General features: G+C 48.9%; 1 protein-coding gene across 1 annotated transcript in view; it reads right to left on the bottom strand.

Annotated features, from left to right (window-relative positions):
• Positions 1-399: 399 nt before the first annotated feature.
• Positions 400-18,473, bottom strand: part of pgd (phosphogluconate dehydrogenase) — a 31,547-nt gene continuing 13,473 nt past the window's right edge. The window contains exons 4-13 of the mRNA XM_070860559.1: positions 16,943-17,008; positions 15,810-15,928; positions 11,430-11,499; positions 9,370-9,504; positions 8,481-8,670; positions 7,307-7,437; positions 4,801-4,934; positions 3,323-3,422; positions 2,023-2,145; positions 400-749 (exon numbers count right to left, since the gene is read on the bottom strand). Of these exons, the coding sequence (XP_070716660.1) occupies positions 630-749; positions 2,023-2,145; positions 3,323-3,422; positions 4,801-4,934; positions 7,307-7,437; positions 8,481-8,670; positions 9,370-9,504; positions 11,430-11,499; positions 15,810-15,928; positions 16,943-17,008 (1,188 nt within the window). The 3' untranslated portion in view covers positions 400-629. The remainder of the gene's footprint in view (positions 750-2,022; positions 2,146-3,322; positions 3,423-4,800; positions 4,935-7,306; positions 7,438-8,480; positions 8,671-9,369; positions 9,505-11,429; positions 11,500-15,809; positions 15,929-16,942; positions 17,009-18,473) is intronic.

Below are 18,473 nucleotides of genomic sequence, written 5' to 3'. Positions count from 1 at the left end.
CGCCCAGAGAATCTGCTGCCCCCTCCCTCCCTCCCAGAGAATCTGCTGCCCCTCCCTCCCTCACTGAAAACCTACCGCCCCTCCCTCCTCAAGAAGTGATCTTGCCCTTTAATTTCCAGAACAGTTGGAATGGCAGTGACATCCTGATCATTTATCTGAAACTAGCTGCTCTGCACATCCTGCAGCTCCAATCACAGAAACCACTCATTTATTAACAAGGAAGTGGCATTTCTGGCTATTCTATTCAACCGATGAAGCTGCAAGCTGCCCCCACTCAATAACCTGGCGATATAGTGGCCCCAATCTTTGGTCCATTCCTGTAGATGTTGCTTTCTTTACATTCCGACTGCGGAGAGGAGCAATAATTAGGTTTTAAAGAAAAAAGCCAGCAGCAGTGCATTGTGGTCACAGTTTAGACAGGCTTTATTATTGAGGAAAAGTTTGTTAGTCCAACCAAAACCTTGGATCTTCTCTACAATCCACGAGCTCATCCGCCACAGTTCCAAACTCAGCAGCAGGGCAGGATGACCGGGAACACTAGAATTAAGAATATTCAAAACTACAGTATTTTTTTTTTTAAAAACATCAATGTCGGTGGAATGTTATTTCAGGACAATATTTGGACCAGCTCAAGCACTGTACGCAGAAGAGGAGACGTTCCCACCATGACCGGTCCAGTTGGTGTGGATGAAAGTCCCAGGTTTGCTCAGCAGCTCGTATGTGTGGGCACCAAAGTAATCCCTCTGTGCCTGCGGGTAAACGGATCGTCGCATTAGTGGCCACCCTTGTACAACCAACCAGCAAGCTCGCTCAGAGACCTGCTCAGCCAATCAGTGGCCACCCTTGTACAACCAACCAGCAAGCTCGCTCAGAGACCTGCTCAGCCAACTCAACTCCACCCCCCCCACCTCTTCCTCCCCCCCCATCCCCTTTTCTCTCTCTCTCTCCCCCATCCCCCCCCCCACCTCACCTCTTCCCCCCCCAAACCTCTCCTCCCTCCTCTACCCCCCCCACCTCTCTCCTCCCCCCCCCACCTCTCCTCCCCCCCCCCCCACCTCACACCTCTCCTCCACCCCCCCCACCCCTCCTCCCTACCTCTCCTCCCTTTTCTCCCCCCCCCACCTCTCCTCCGTTCCCCCCCCCCACCTCTCCTCCGTTTCCCCCCCCCCACCTCTCCTCCGTTCCCCCCCCCCCACACCTCTCCTCCCTTCCCCCCCCCCCCCCACACCTCTCCTCCCTTCCCCCCCCCACACCTCTCCTCCTCCCCCCCCACACCTCTCCTCCCTTCCCCCCCCCCACACCTCTCCTCCCTTCCCCCCCCCCCACACCTCTCCTCCCTTCCCCCCCCCCACACCTCTCCTCCCTTCCCCCCCCCCACACCTCTCCTCCCTTCCCCCCCCCCACCTCCTCCCTTTCCCCCCCCCCCCACCTCCTCCCTTTCCCCTCCCCCCCCACCTCTCCTCCCTCCCCCCCCCCCACCTCTCCTCCCTTTCCCCTCCCCCCCACCTCTCCTCCCTCCCCCCCCCCACCTCTCCTCCCTCCCCCCCCCCACCTCTCCCTCCCCCCCCCCCCACCTCTCCTCCCTCCCCCCCCCCCCCACCTCTCCTCCCTCCCCCCCCCCCCCCCACCTCTCCTCCCTCCCCCCCCCCCCACCTCTCCTCCCTCCCCCCCCCCCACCTCTCCTCCCTCCCCCCCCCCCCCCACACCTCTCCTCCCTCCCCCCCCCCCCCACACCTCTCCTCCCTCCCCCCCCCCCACACCTCTCCTCCCGTCCCCCCCACCTCTGCCGTCCCCCTCTCCCCTCCCTCCTCCTTTTCCCCCCCCCCCCCTCTTATTATTATTCTTCCCCCCCCCCCCCCCCCCACCCCACCCCTCTTCCCTCCCCCCCCTTTCTCTCCTCCCCATGTGTCATCAATTAGAGGGCAGCACAAATACACAGGACTGAGTTAGGGACAAAACGCAATGCAATAAAGCTGAAGGGAAGCTCTGCCAATGATGGTTCAATTATTCTGGCTTCCTTACCTGGATAAGGTTTGCTGGAAGCATTTCGTGCCTGTAACCATCATAGAAGGACAGAGCTGTGCTGAAACACGGCATGGGGATGCCCATCTGTACACCCATGCTGACCACACTCCGCCACGATTTCTGCAGGCACAACATTCAGGGTTAATCGGGCAGATTCTCTGCACCACGATGTGGATCAGTGGGAGATTGTTCTTGTCCCACAGTTACTGACAGAGAGACAGAGAGACAGAGAGAGACAGAGACAGAGACAGAGACAGAGACAGAGACAGAGACAGAGACAGAGACAGAGACAGAGACAGAGAGAGAGATTTACAAAATACTGCAGATGCTGGAAATCTGAACTAAAAACAGAGAGGCTGAAAGAGATCACAGAGATAGAGATTTACACTCCAGGTTTGTGGTTCTCCCATCGCACAAATGGCTTCCTTTTTGCAAAAAAACTAACATTTGCCAGTGTCAGCCGTGGCTCAGTGGGCAACACCCTCGCCTCGGAGTCAGAAGGTTGTGGGTTCAAGTCCCACTCCAGAGATTTGAGCACAAAAATCTAGGCTGACACTCCCAGTGCAGTACTGAGGGAGTTCCGCACTGTCGGAGGTGCCGTCTTTCGGATGGGATGTTAAACCGGGGCCCTGTCTGTCCTCTCAGGTGGACGTAAAAGATCCCATGGCCATTATTTCAAAGAAGAGCAGGGGAGTTATCCCCGGTGTTCCTGGCCAATATTTATCCCTCGATCAACATAACAAAATAAAAAACAGATTATCTGGTCATTGCTGTTTGAGAGTTTACTGTGTGCAAATTGGCTGCCAAGTTTCCGACCTTACAATAGGTGACTACACTCCAAAAAAAGTACAGCGATTTTCACTGCTTGCATCGGAAATATCTACAATCCTTTGTCTTAAAGGGGCAGCTCTACCTCGGCGGGAGACACCTCGTCCTATAAAATAGTATCCAACTTACTAGGGGTTAATCCAGTAGTCTCCAGCTGTAAAGCACTTTGGGACATCCTGAAAGGTGCTATAAAAATGCAAGTCCTTCTTTCTTTAATATTCAAGACAGGCACAGCTCAATGAATCCAAGCAATAAAAAGACTGGATTAGGAACATACCTGATTTCAGCATTGAGTGTGTAACTGGAGCAATGTCGGTGGTACGTTTGATTATGGAATGAAGAAACAGAGGGAGATTGCCAGAGTGCATTTATAGAACTTTTAGATTACAATAGTTTAAATATTAAAATAGAAATAACAGTCTGATAGATTTTCAGACTTATTATTCCGGTGAATTGTTTGTGTGAATACCTGACAGTCCTGGACAGCCTTCAGGAAGAATTCATCCAGCAGCAGATTCTGCAGTTCAGGATTTCCATCAAATGCATCTTTAATTTTTCCCAGAAAGATGCTGAAAAAGATTTTAAAAAAATCAATCAGCTTTACGGACATGTCCCGATAACAGTGCTTTCTTTCCCCGACACGTGTCGGAGAATCCCCTGCGAACATTGCTCTGTCCCCAGAGAGCTGCGGCCCTAACCTCGGGGACAGAGTCAGCTACCCGAAGGCAAGTGGTGCAAGTGTTGCAGAAACACTATTAGAAATTATCTGTACGGCAACAAAGGATGTTGAATATTTGAGTCGTGGCTCGCATGGTGTGCTGGCTGCAGGTTAAAAATCTGCCAATCCCAAGGAGCCATGGACTCATCTGAAGATCTGTGCCCTCCGCAAGTGTAAAATCACAGCCCTCCAATAACTCTTCACATTGAAGAAAAATTCAGACTTGCAAAGCAGATTGGTCAGTGATCGAATTTCATTTTTAAAGTTGCAACGATCCACAGTATGAAGAAGGTGTCCGTTATGTCTCAAATAAAGCGAGTACTGTAGACTTGAGCAAGTGTGACAGTAGTCTCTTTATTCTGACTTCAGAGTGCTGGCACAGCATGGGAGGCCTGCTTATATGCAGTGCTCCTAAGGGATGTTGGGATGCACCCTCTGGTGGCGATAGACACTTATGTATGCAACACCTTGTAACCAGCATTCTATGTACAATTGCACCTCATGGAGGAAGTCCCTCCCTAAACCTCACCTCCTTGAAGATGCTCCTCAAAACCTACCTTGCGTGTCAGCCGTGGCTCAGTGGGCAGCACCCGCGCCTCGGAGTCAGAAGGTTGTGGGTTCAAGTCCCACTCCAGGGACCTGAGCACATAAATCCAGGCTGACACTCCAGTGCAGTGCTGAGGGAGTGCAGCACTGTCGGAGGGGCAGTACTGAGGGAGTGCCGCACTGTCGGAGGGGCAGTACTGAGGGAGTGCCGCACTGTCGGAGGGGCCGTCTTTCGGATGAGACGTTAAACCGAGGCCCTGTCTGCTCTCTCAGGTGGATGTAAAAGATCCCATGGCACTATTTCGAAGAAGAGCAGGGGAGTTATCCCCGGTGTCCTGGGGCCAATATTTATCCCTCAATCAACATCACCAAACAGATTCTCTGCTCATTATCACATGGCTGTTTGTGGGAGCTTGCTGTGCGTGAATTGGCTGCCGTGTTTCCCACATTACAACAGCGACTATACTTCTACAGCACTTCATTGGCTGCAAAATGCTTAGAGATATCCGGTGGTTGTGAAAGGCGCTATATAAATGCAAGTCTTTCTTTCTTTGACCAAGCTTTTGCTCACCTATTCGAATGAGACTCGGTGTAAAATGTGTCCGATAACGCTACTGTGAAGCGCCTTGCTCTAAAAGGCACTATAGAAATGCAAGTTGCTACGTATCGAGTGCATCCCTTACCTCCTGATAATGCAGCCACCTCTCCACATCAGTGCGATGCCTCCGTAATTCAGAGACCAGCTAAACTCTTTAGCGGCTTGTCTCAACAGCATGAACCCCTGGGCATAGGAGATAATCTTCGAAGCGTAGAGAGCCTGGAACCGGGGGAGGAAAAGAAACTCAGCACTTTATAATTTAAAAAAAAGGTCATTATCTATAATTAAATCAGTAACTTCCTTTGCTGCACAATATCAGAAGGTGGGTTGTACATTAAAGTACATGTGCTTTATCAGGCTGTTGTGGGGGGGGGGGGGGGAATAAAGGGGAAGACAAGAGTCTATCCCATTCCCACAAGGCATGTACTGAATTGGAGAAGCATAGTAACATCACGATAGATACAGAGAGTGGCTGATCTCCAGACTATGGCACTTTGCTGCCTGAAAATGTCTTCACTGCCTTGAAAGTTAAGATGCCACAAGGCTGAAATTGATTCCACTTCTGGATCAAGCACAAGAGCTTGGATGCACCTTCTCCCACTAACAGAGCGGCTCTGATACAGACACTCCCGCCTCTCAGCCAGGGATGTGCATTGCAGGGAATCAAACCAGCCTAGCCCTTTATGGATTTGATGCACTCTTTCCTCATTTACTTCCTCCTCTCTCAAATGCAGACTCCTTTCTGTTGTACGGTGCAGGTCGTCCTCTGGTACTCTGCCCAATTGGGCATTTATTTGTTGGGCCTCGACAGGCTATTCCACCACGCGAGTCATCACAGTCTTGCTCTCAGACATCCACACACAGGCACTTCCAGCAGCAATAACCATCCCTTCCCTCCCCAACCTGTAACACGCTTACCAGCACCCCATCGGAGGCTAACTAGCTCAGAACAGAGTGGGGGTTAAACCCCTACGCAGTCAGTTCTTCACCAGATCCACCGGGCTGAGCCCACGCAGCCCATCACTCCCCCTTTTAAAAACAGAAAGCACAGGGAATTATAGACCGGTCAGCCTGACCTCAGTAGTGGGTAAAATGATGGAATCAATTATTAAGGATGTCATAGCAGCGCATTTGGAAAATGGTGACATGATAGGTCCAAGTCAGCATGGATTTGTGAAAGGGAAATCATGCTTGACAAATCTTCTGGAATTTTTTGAGGATGTTTCCAATAAAGTGGACAAAGGAGTACCAGCTGATGTGGTATATTTGGACTTTCAGAAGGCTTTCGACAAGGTCCCACACAGGAGATTAATGTGCAAAGTTAAAGCACATGGGATTGGGGGTAGTGTGCTGACGTGGATTGAGAACTGGTTGTCAGACAGGAAGCAAAGAGTAGGAGTAAATGGGTACTTTTCGGAATGGCAGGCAGTGACTAGTGGGGTACCGCAGGGTTCTGTGCTGGGGCCCCAGCTGTTTACATTGTACACTAATGATTTAGATGAGGGGATTAAATGTAGTATCTCCAAATTTGCGGATGACACTAAGTTGGGTGGCAGTGTGAGCTGCGAGGAGAATGCTATGAGGCTACAGAGTGACTTGGATAGGTTAGGTGAGTGGGCAAATGCATGGCAGATGAAGTATAATGTGGATAAATGTGAGGTTATCCACTTTGGTGGTAAAAACAGAGAGACAGACTATTATCTGAATGGTGACAGATTAGGAAAAGGGAAGGTGCAACGAGACCTGGGTGTCATGGTACATCAGTCATTGAAGGTTGGCATGCAGGTACAGCAGGCGGTTAAGAAAGCAAATTGCATGTTGGCCTTCATAGCGAGGGGATTTGAGTACAGGGGCAGGGAGGTGTTGCTACAATTGTACAGGGCCTTGGTGAGGCCACACCTGGAGTATTGTGTACAGTTTTGGTCTCCTAACTTGAGGAAGGACATTCTTGCTATTGAGGGAGTGCAGCGAAGATTCACCAGACTGATTCCCGGGATGGTGGGACTGACCTATCAAGAAAGACTGGATCAACTGGGCTTGTATTCACTGGAGTTCAGAAGAGTGAGAGGGGACCTCATAGAAACGTTTAAAATTCTGACGGGACGGGACAGGTTAGATGCAGGAAGAATGTTCCCAATGTTGGGGAAGTCCAGAACCAGGGGTCACAGTCTAAGGATAAGGGGTAAGCCATTTAGGACCGAGATAAGGAGAAACTTCTTCACCCAGAGAGTGGTGAACCTGTGGAATTCTCTACCACAGGAAGTAGTTGAGGCCAATTCACTAAATATATTCAAAAAGGAGTTAGATGAAGTCCTTACTACTCGGGGGATCAAGGGGTATGGCAAGAAAGCAGGAAGGGGGTACTGAAGTTTCATGTTCAGCCATGAACTCATTGAATGGCGGTGCAGGCTAGAAGGGCTGAATGGCCTACTCCTGCACCTATTTTCTATGTTTCTATCAGCGTCCTTACAGAAGCTGCACGGTAAATCCCCGCTTAATGTCCAGCATCGACATTCAGGTTTCAGACCAACGTCTACCTAAATACAACACACGTCACAAACTTAGTTCAAACAGTCCTTTGACAATCCCACCTTACGTATGTCTTCCAGGAATATCTTTTTATTCCCACAGAATTCTGATTCCTTAGGTCCCGATAGCCGCTTGCCAGCAATTAACCGTTCATCTTTCAGGGAAGACAAGCATCTTGCAAAGACAGCCTCACCTGAACAAATAAACAAAGATAGTTCTGGTTACATCGAGTCTGCAGCACAGAAACAGGCCATTCGGCCCAACCAGTCCATGCTGGCGTTTATGCTCCACTCGAGCCTCCTCTCGCCCCTCCAGAATAACCCTCTATTCCCTTCTCCTCCATATCCTTATCCAGCCTCCCCTTAAATGCATCGATACTATTCGCCTCAACCACTCCCTGTGGCAGCGAGTTCCACATTCTCACCACTCTCTGGGTAAGAAGTTTCTCCTGAATTCCCCATTGGGTTTATTATTACTGACCATCTTATATTTATGGCCCCTAGTTTTGAATTCTCCCACAAGTGGAAATATCTTTTCTATGTCTACTTGATCGAACCATCCAGCAATTTAAAGACCTCGATCGGACTTCTCTTTTGTAAAGAGCACTCCATGGACATTGGAAACCAGAAATCAGAATTTTAAAAACTGCTGAAAATCTCAGGAGGTCAGGCAGCGGCTGTGGAGAGAGGAACAAAGAGTTAAAGTTTCAGATCCATGACCCTTTGTCAGAACTGGAAAAAGTTAGCAATGTAACAGGTTTTAAGCAAGTGCAGAGAGGAAAGAACAAAGGGGACAGTGTGACAGGGTGGAAGGCGGGAGATATTAAATGACAAAAGGAGATGGTAATGGGACATGTAAAGGAACTAAAGATTGGTCTAGATGAGGTGTAAATGGGAATGGCCAAATCAACAGGCTGTCTGGAAAGAGAGAGGCCGAGGTTATGGTCTGAAATTGTTGAACTTGGTCGAGTCCAGAAGGCTGTAAAGTGTCCAATCAAAAGATGAGGTGCTGTTCCAAGAGCTTCATGGTTGATCTTTTGGACTGAAGTATCTCAACAGGCCAGTTACCCACCGAAAAACAGAGAGGTCTTCAGTGTGTGTTTTCAAGGCTGCAGACCTTGCTCCCCAGTCTGCACACGTTTTCGTCCGAAACTACAGGGCCCGCGATATAAAGTACATCCAGTTACACGGACCGCAGCTCAGTAAAGGTGCACTGCTCAAACCGACTCTGCCTTACCTATAAGTGTGACCGGCACCCCAAACTCTAATGAAGAAATCGCAGTCCACTTTCCTGTGCCCTTCTGTCCGGCACTGTCTCTGATCTGGGGCAGCAGGGGCTTCCCAGCAGGATCCCGGAATTTGAGGATATCGGCTGTGATTTCAATCAGGAATGAATCGAGTTCCGTCTTGTTCCATTCCTCAAACACCTGAGGTGGAACAAAACCACGTTCTGATCAGAAACATACATAAAAGGAGCCCCTCGAGCCTGCTCCGTCACTTAATAAGATCATGGCTGATCTTCGATCTCAACTCCACATTCCCACCTGATCCCCATATCCCTAGATTCCCCTAGAGTCCAAAAATTAATCAATCTCAGTCTTGAATATACTCAACGACTGAACCTCTGCAGCCCTCTGGGGTAGAGAATTCCAAAGATTCACAATCCCCTGGATGAAGAAATTTCTCCTCATCTCAGACTCCGTATCCTGAGACTGTGACCCCTGGTTCTAGACTCCCCAGCCCGGAGGAAACAACCTCTCAGCATCTACCCTGTCAATCTCCTTCAGTATCAGATATGTTTCAGTGAGATCACCTCTCATTCTTATAAACAACAGACTGGGATCTCCCCCACCCCCACTTAACTTAATTCTATAACTGAATCTCAAATGCCATATAAAAGTTAAACATGTTACAATTGGGCTTGTAAGTTACTACAGCCTCTAATAAAAACCAGACGACCGATGCCACTCTTCATACTCTGGACACACGAAGAAAAGGACAACATTTTATATTCAAATTGAGCGGCGCCGATAACACTGGGTCACAATCTGAAATTCCAGAGAATGGCGTGAACTGGGCGATGATCCTGGGATCAGAGTTATACCGCGCAGGCCGGCCGGGCTAACCTGGGCCATTTCGGCATGGTCCATGTGGAGAATATCCTTCATCAGGTGATAGGCCTCACAGATCAGCTGCATGTCTCCGTACTCTATGCCATTGTGCACCATCTTCACAAAGTGGCCGGCTCCCTCATCCCCCACCTGAGAGGCAGAACAAAGATCAGCCCGACTACATCCAGCCCGCATTCAGAGAGCCACAAAGCGCTGCCACAGCTCAAGAAGCAGAACTGCGCATTTAACGTTACAATCTTGAACAATTTTGAGAAAGGAGTATAGAACATGAAACTGGTTTAACCAAAAACATAACTTGTATTTATATAGCGCCTTTAATCATAGTGGAATGTCTCAAGGTGCTTCACAGGAGTGTTAGGAGATGAAGTATTTGACACTGAGCCACACAAGTAGAAATGAGGGCAGGTGTTTGGTAAAGAGCTAGGTTTTAAGGAGCGTCTTGAAGGAGGAAAGCGAGGTAGAGAGGCGGAGAGGTTTAGGGAGGGCGTTCCAGAGCTTGGGGCCCAGGCAACAGAAGGCACGGCCACCGATGGTTGAGCGATTATCAGGGATGCTCAAGAGACCAGAATTAGGGGAGTGCAGACATCTCGGGGGGGGCGGGGTTTGAGAGGGATTTGAAAACAAGGATGAGAATTTTGAAAATCGAGGCGTTGCTTAACCGGGAGCCAATGTAGGTCAGCGAGCACAGGGGGTGCTGGGTGAGCGGGACGGTGCGAGTTAGGACACAAGGCAGCCGAGTTTTGGAACACCTCTAGTTTATGTAAAATGGTAAACACAGAATATGCACATGTTCAATGTAAATTTTAAAATGCTGTAACACTTTAACCTCATTCAAAGTTCACGGTATTGGGCAAGGCTGTGCATCAAGAGTCATGACTGATCCAAGCTGATGTTCCAGCACTTGACAGACACTCAACAATCCAAACACAGACAAAAGTCAGTTACAAAACCTTATTCCAAGTCCAGCTAGTGTCAGCCGTGGCTCAGTGGGCAGCATGCTCGACTCCGAGTCAGGAGGTTGTGGGTTCATGTCCCTCTCCAGCGATTTGAGCACAAAAAATTTGGGCCTATACTCCCACAGTGCAGTGCTGAGGGAGCGCCGCACTGTCGGAGGGGCGGTGCTGAGGGAGCGCCGCACTGTCGGAGGGGCAGTGCTGAGGGAGCGCCGCACTGTCGGAGGGGCGGTGCTGAGGGAGTGTCGGAGGGGCGGTGCTGAGGGAGCGCCGCACTGTCGGAGGGGCGGTGCTGAGGGAGTGTCGGAGGGGCGGTGCTGAGGGAGCGCCGCACTGTCGGAGGGGCGGTGCTGAGGGAGCGCCGCACTGTCGGAGGGGCGGTGCTGAGGGAGTGTCGGAGGGGCGGTGCTGAGGGAGCGCCGCACTGTCGGAGGGGCGGTGCTGAGGGAGCGCCGCACTGTCGGAGGGGCGGTGCTGAGGGAGTGTCGGAGGGGCGGTGCTGAGGGAGCGCCGCACTGTCGGAGGGGCCATCTTTCGGATGAGATGTTAAACCGAGGCCCCATCTGCTCTCATCTGCTGACATTAAAGATCCCACGACATTATTTCAAAGAAGATCCGGTGTCCAGGGCCAATATTTTTCCATCGATTAACTGGTCATTATCACATCGCTGTTTGTGGGAGCTTGCTGTGCGCAAATTGGCTGCCTCATTTCCCCACATTGCAACAGTGACAGCATTGTACCAAAAGTACTTAATTGGCTGTACAGTGCCGAGATGTCTGGTGGTTGAGAAAGGCGCTATATAAATGCAAGTCTTTCTTTCTCATCAATCGCAACCAGTGCAGCAAAAAGTTTAATTAAAAAAAACCCTGAAATGTTGCAGAGTCCGGGAGTGCCCAGCCAGTCAGTCAGGGGGAGAATGATGATCAGAGCCCCACCCAAAGCCTCGACTTTTCCCTGTCAGACACCAACTGGCCAGTTGCTCATTTCCAGCACTGACCATTTTTATTCCGGTGAGTTCAGCTTCAGGATATGGTACAACACTCGATTTTATCCTATTAACATTTGATCTCAAAATTTAAAAAAAGTGAATGCAGACTTGCCCAGTCACAACAGGTCTCGCCAGTTCCAACCTTGGCAGCGATACTCTGGAAGATGTCCTTGATATGAGGCCTGTGGGTCAGATGGAAAGCAGAACTCAATGCTGACTCAGCAAGTCATAGCCCAAAAGGCAGCATTGCATCCACAACTAATGGAAGACTCAAATCATTCAACAAATCACCGACACTGAAAACTGCCAGACACATGAAACAGAGCGCGCCCCTCCTGCAAAGGGCAACACACCATCAGCACATTCAATGATTTAAACTTCACACTCGCCCATCAGTGCACAGGAGCAGTTGTCTTTTTAAAGACATTATGAATCAGAATTATGCATTAGACACCACACAGTCCGTACTTGGCAATAACTGAAGGGCCCTTGTTCGTCACTAACCAGCAGGTACAGTGATGCATTAAACGCCATGTTGTACTTTGTGTGAATGAAGTGCTCCCTAATTTAGAGAATGCTTTGTTGAGGTCGAACAATAGAAATATAGAAACTTACAGCGCTGAAGGAGGCCATTTCGGCCCATCGTGTCCGCGTCGGCCGACAAAGAGCCGCACGGCCCTCGGTCAGCAGCCCTGAAGGTTACACATAAACCTATAAACAATGAACAATGGCGGACAGGTAAAGAGCACCCGGCCCAACCAGTCCGCCCCACACAACTGACACTGCACCATTCTACACTCGTGTGCTTACTTAAAAAAATTATATAATCAGAATTTCACGTTCTCATTCTCCCTCTCGCTTGCCCCTGGCCTCCCCGTGGTCACCCACAACTGGGGTAGCAAATGGTGGTCCGTCTCTCCGGCTTCCCCCACGCCGCTCTGAAAGGGGTGCGTGCCAGAGTTGGTCAGGCTGCCTTCCCATTGCCAATTTACCGAGGCTGAGCGCACGATGATGTGCGAAAGATTGCAATTCACCAAGTTGCGAACAACCCCCCACAGACAAGCAATTTTAGGGCTCTCGGAAGAAAAAAAAAAGTGAACTCAAACCACAGCTCATTGCTACCCAAGTTGCACATGGGAGATCTCGGGAATGCACACATTCTTTCCAACCTCTACCGCCAAACATTGCGGTCTCTACAGGCGCGTACTATGTGCGCACGCACGCGCCCGATGAGGCCCCGCAAGTTCTGGGTTTAAGCGCGCGACGTGCATGCGCCAAAATCCGGTCTGTTTGACAGATCGCACACATCCCCGGGAGACGGGCCTTTGCGGGCGGAGATTTGCCCAACGCCTGCCCAAGGAATGTCCTTCAAACTCTTACGAGCGGTAAATCAGGCCTTACGTCAGCTTTTACCAACACAAGAGTTTAAAAAAAATAGAAAAATAACATTTGACCAATAACTTTATTAAAAATACTGTCCATTGAGGGAAGTTTATTTTTACCCCTATTAAAATAATTTTTTTTTTTTAAATTCAAAAAATTAACTTTTGCCTAAAACATTGAATTAAATTCAATTTCAATTAATTTTAAATATCTGAAGTGTTTTTCTTATTTATTTTAAATGTGTTTTTAGGGGGGGTCCCAGAAACGGTGATCTCCATACAAATGGAACTCCCCATTACTGTGAATGGGGACACACCATTTCCATTGGTTGGTCCGGCCCATGTGATCCCAGGCTGCACACACGCTCCTGGAATACATGGGCCCCTGCGCTGGGCTGTGCATCTGGGCCTTGGAGCGCAAGTCTACGTTCCTCCGGGACTACCGGGTACTTTTGTAAATATTTTTGTGGTCAGAGGCACCCGCCGCGGGAAGCCTCCGACCAGAATGTCAGGGCCAATTTATCAGGACAGTGGAGGTCATTTCCTCCCCAGCCCTGGAATAACTCCCCTCCGATCGTTACCCCCCTCCCCGGGGGTACGTCCCCTTGCATGTGCACCTTACCCAGGCGGTCCTGCAAGGAACACAATCTCCCCAATGTGGGGAAGGGAGGGGCTGAAGCCGTGTGACATCACGGTGGCCCAGCAAATCAGCAGAGCGATCCTCCCAGTCAGCTGCTCCAGACTGTCCTTCCGAGGGGGATGGCAGTCCTTGAACAAGGAGGTCAAACACAAAAAAGTGATTTGATTGGAGTTAGCCAGGACACGGAGCGTGTTTCAGTCCATCCAGTAACAGGGAGACCACAGGGTTTGTATTCTGCAACCAGCGAATCAAAGCGTGCCGGAGACAACGCTGCCTCCAGATAGTTATTTTGGGTGCGTGGCCCCTTTAATCGGCTTTTTAAAAAAATCATTCACAGGATGTAGGTGTCGTTGGCAAGGCCGGCATTTATTGCTCATCCCTAATTACCTTCAAGAAGGTGGTGGTGAGCCGCCTTATACAGCGGAGTGTCTCGCTGGGCCATTTCAGAGGGCAGTTAAGAGTCAACCACATTGCTGTGGTCTGGAGTCACATATAGGCCCAGACCGGGTAAGGGCGGCAGATTTTCTTTTCCTGAGGGACATTAGTGATCCAGATGGGTTTTAATGACATAGAAACATAGAAATTAGGTGCAGGAGTAGGCCATTCGGCCCTTCGAGCCTGCACCACCATTCAATAAGATCACGGCTGATCATTCCCTCAGTGCCCTTCCTGCTTTCTCTCCATACCCCTTTGGCCGTAAGGGCCATATCTAACTCCCTTTTGAATATATCTAATGAACTGGCCTGAACAACTTTCCGTGGTAGAGAATTCCACAGGGTAACCACTCAGTGAAGAAGTTTCTCTTCGTCTCGGTCCTAAATGGCTTATTCTTAGACTGTGATGCTTGGTTCTGGAACTCCTCAGCAACGGGAACATTCTTCCTGCCTCTAACCTGTCCAATCCAGTCAGAATTTGATATGTTTCTATGAGAAGCCCTCTCATTCTTCTAAACTCCAGTGGATACAAGCCCAGTTGATCAAGTCTCTCCTCATATATGTCAGTCCTGCCAACCCAGGGATCAATCTGGTGAACCTTCGCTGTACTCCCTCAATAGCAAGAATGTCCTTCCTCAGATTAGGGGACCGAAACAATATTCCAGGTGTGGCCTCACCAAGGCCCTGTACAACTGCAGTAAGACCTCCCTGCTCCTATACTCAAATCCCCTAGCTATGAAGGCCAACATGCCATTTGCCTTCTTCACCGCCTGCTGTACCTGCATGCCAACCTTCAATGACTGATGTACCATGACACCCAGGTCTCGTTGCACCTCCCTTTTCCTAATCGGTCACCCTTCAATAATATTCTGTCTTCCTGTTTTTGCCACCAAAGTGGATAACCTCACATTTATCTACATTATACTGCATCTGCCATGCATTTGCGCACTCACCTAACCTGTCCAAATCACCCTGCAGCCTCTTAGCATCCTCCTTACAGCTCACACTGCCACCCAGCTTAGTGTCATCTGCAAACTTGGAGATATTACACTCAATTCCTTCATCTAAATCATTGATGTATATTGTAAATAGCTGGGGTCCCAGCACTGAGCCCTGCGGCACCCCACTAGTCACTGTCCGCCATTCTGAAAAGGACCCGTTTATTCCGACTCTCTGCTTCCTATCTGCCAACCAGTTCTCTATCCACGTCAGTACATTACCCCCAATACCATGTGCTTTAATTTTGCACACTAATCTCTTGTGTGGGACCTTGTCAAAAGCCTTTTGAAAGTCCAAATACACCACATCCACTGGTTCTCCCTTGTCCACTCTACTAGTTACATCCTCAAAAAATTCTAGAAGGTTTGTCAAGCAGGATTTCCTTTTCATAAATGCATGCTGACTTGGACAGATCCTGTCACTGCTTTCCAAATGTGCTGCTATTTCATCTTTAATAATTGATTCCAACATTGTTCCCACTACTGATGTCAGGCTAACCGGTCTATAATTCCCTGTTTTCTCTCACCCTCCTTTTTTAAAAAGTGATGTTACATTAGCTACCCTCCAGTCTATAGGAACTGATCCAGAGTCAATAGAATGTTGGAAAATGATTACCAATGCATCCACTATTTCTAGGGCCACTTCCTTAAGTACTCTGGGATTTATTGGCCTTCAATCCCATCAATTTCCCGAACACTATTTCCTGACTAATAAGGATTTCCTTTAGTTCCTCCCTCTCACTAGACCCTCTGTCCCCTAGTATTTCCGGAAGGTTATTTGTGTCTTCCTTCGTGAAGACAGAACCAAAGTATTTGTTCAACTGGTCTGCCAGTTCTTTGTTCCCCATTATAAATTCACCTGATTCTGACTGCAAGGGACCTACACTTGTCTTCACTAAGTTGATTTCAGAATCTTATTTCCAAATACGTGAGCAGCAACTGCCGAAATACTCATTGTAGAGATTATTTTCTTTTTAAAAAAAGTTTTAAAATAAAGGATGAGCAACGGTAATCAGAACCGAGTTCCTGTGGACATACCAAGCCTCCTTGTTACCCCCAGGCATCAGAGACGGTCCGTATCTGGCTCCATCCTCACCACCGCTAACACCGCTCCCAACAAATAGCAGGCCCTTGGCTTTCAGTTCTTTACATCGCCGCTGCAGATCAGGGGGAAAAATGAGGCACATTGTTTACATCCCGACAGCACTCGAAACGCTGAAGATAAATCCCTTTTGCTCACCAGCCAAGGGGGCAAGCAACACAAACAAGTCACCAAAACCTCCATCGCTTTTGTAGCTACACCCTGTGTCCGTGTTGTTCGGTCTCTAGTCTGGACTCTCTATGGTCAAGACAAGATCACAGGCTAAAGCCTCTTTTTATTAAGACTAGTTTTGCAGGCTTTCTACGCAGACCTACATGTAGAGCTGTTCAGGATTTGTCACATCGCTGAACCTCGTCGTAATGTACAGGCAAAAGATACGAAAAAGAGAGTTTAACATTAAAAATCTTTTGAGGGCAGTACACACATTTTATCTGCAGAGGTGGGGAAGTTAGCTGAACTCCTCTACCCAGTGTGCAGCCTACAGGTTCAGTCAATAGTTTATTAAAAAGCTTATCCACAGAATTTAAACAAAGTTTACAAGCCAATCTAAGATAAATAAGCAGATTTTAAACTTTTCTCTCCAAAAAAAAGAGTAATGGATACCTGGGAGCGATTTCAACGTAATCGTTGAATAATCTGTGCACATTTCTTGTGTACAAACGTTACAGAAACAGGACAGTAGGAAGTAACACTTGTGTCAGCTTTCCCCCACTCCTCAACCCCCATTAGAAATTGCTATATCCAGATTGATAATGGAGACTGGCGATGTTGTAATTACACCCTCCCGCCACCAGTGATGCTGCAACACCAGTTACAGGGGAGCTTCGTTACCACGTGACAAGTTTTAATGAGAGCCTCTTCCATTATGGATGTTGACATAGGCATTTATAATAAAAATAAGGGCAGGACTTAAGATTTTAAAACAGGGACTGAATTACAACTGCACATGCAGGTCCAATCTCCCCGGCCTTGAATCCCACGTCGCTCGATGGCTACACTTTACGTGACCATGGGAGATACAGAATAAAAAATATATCAATTGAATCACGAGGACTGGCCCGATACTAACTGTTGTGTCGTTGTATTCGGAGTTCCCACCGTCGATGATGATGTCGCCTTTATCCAACAGTGGAACCTGACGGGAGGGGAACAAGACAATTGTGTTATTCAGTCAGTCAGTCGGGGAAGATGGCTCCGTTATATAAAGATCTACCTGGCCATCACGAGGTGGGGGAAATGGCCTGACCTCGCCACGTCCAGAGGAAAACCTGAAGAAAGAAATGGAATTCAGAAGCAAGGTTCTCCCCAGAGCAGAGTAGGTGGAGAGGGGATTTTATAGCGGAGAGGTGTTCAATATCACGAACAGTTTTGATAGAGTAAATCGAGAGAGACTGTTTCCGGTGGAAGAAGGGATCAGCAACCAGAGGACACAGATTTAAGATTGGCAAAAGAACCAGAGACGACACGAAGAAACACTTTAATAAAAAGAAAAAGATAAAATCAGCGAGTTGTTGTGATCCGGAACGCACTGCCTGAACGGGTTTTGGAAGCAGATACAAGAGCAACTTTCAAAAGAGAATTTGGATAAATACTTGAAGGGAAATTTTTACAGCGCGATGGGGAGAGAGCGGGGGGGGGGGTGTAGGATCACTGGGTATCTCGATCAAAGAGCCGTCACAGGCACGATGGGCCGAATGGCTTTCTGGGTCGTATCATTCTATGATTCCAACGTACGGCTCAGGCCATGGCAGTGAGGGTGGAGGGCAGTGAGTGGGGCAAGCACAGAGCAAGAGGTCCCGCCACTGAAGAGGCAAAGGCATTGGAGGAAGCAGCTGGTGTTGAAAAACCAGTCACCCAACTTCTGTTAACATTTCATAACCACAAACAATGCTTCATAATAAAGAGAGTGTGCCAAGGAACAGAGACGGTCGTGTCGAGCCAGGTGAGGAATTGGGAGGACGTGCCGTCACCATGCAATGATACCCTTCAGCCGAGGCAAGTGCTCGTGGCATTACAGAAAACCTTGCATTTATATAGCGCCTTTCACAACGGACATCTCAAGGTGCTGTACAGCCAATGAAGTACTTTTGGAGTGTAGTCACTGTTGTAATGTGGGAAACGCGGCAGCTAAATTGCGCACAGCAAGCTCCCACAAACAGCAATGTGATAATGACCAGATAATCTGTTTTAGTGATGTTGATTGAGGGGTAAATATTGGCCCCAGGACACTGGGGATAACTCCCCTGCTCTTCTTCGAAATAGCGACCATGGGATCTTTTACACCCATAACAGACGGGGCCTCGGTTTAATGTCTCATCTGAAAGACGGCACCTCCAACAGTGCAGCACTCCCTCAGCACTGCACTGGGAGTGTCAGCCTAGATTTGTGCGCTCAGGTCCCTGGAGTGGGACTTGAACCCACAACCTGCTGACTCAAAGGCACTATATAAATGCAAGTCTTTCTTTCACTGCATATTGCTTTGTAGGCCACCATTCAATCCCCTGACAGGTCAGACACACTGGAGAGCACCCAATAAGTGCCCACCCTGGGGCCCACCCTATAACTGCCGTGTGGTTTCCAGGCATATCCCGAGGGAGAGA

The sequence above is a fragment of the Pristiophorus japonicus genome, chromosome 18 (assembly GCF_044704955.1).
Source record: "Pristiophorus japonicus isolate sPriJap1 chromosome 18, sPriJap1.hap1, whole genome shotgun sequence".
In the NCBI taxonomy this organism is placed as follows: domain Eukaryota; kingdom Metazoa; phylum Chordata; class Chondrichthyes; family Pristiophoridae; genus Pristiophorus; species Pristiophorus japonicus.
This window is presented reverse-complemented; position numbering and strand designations above follow the sequence as displayed.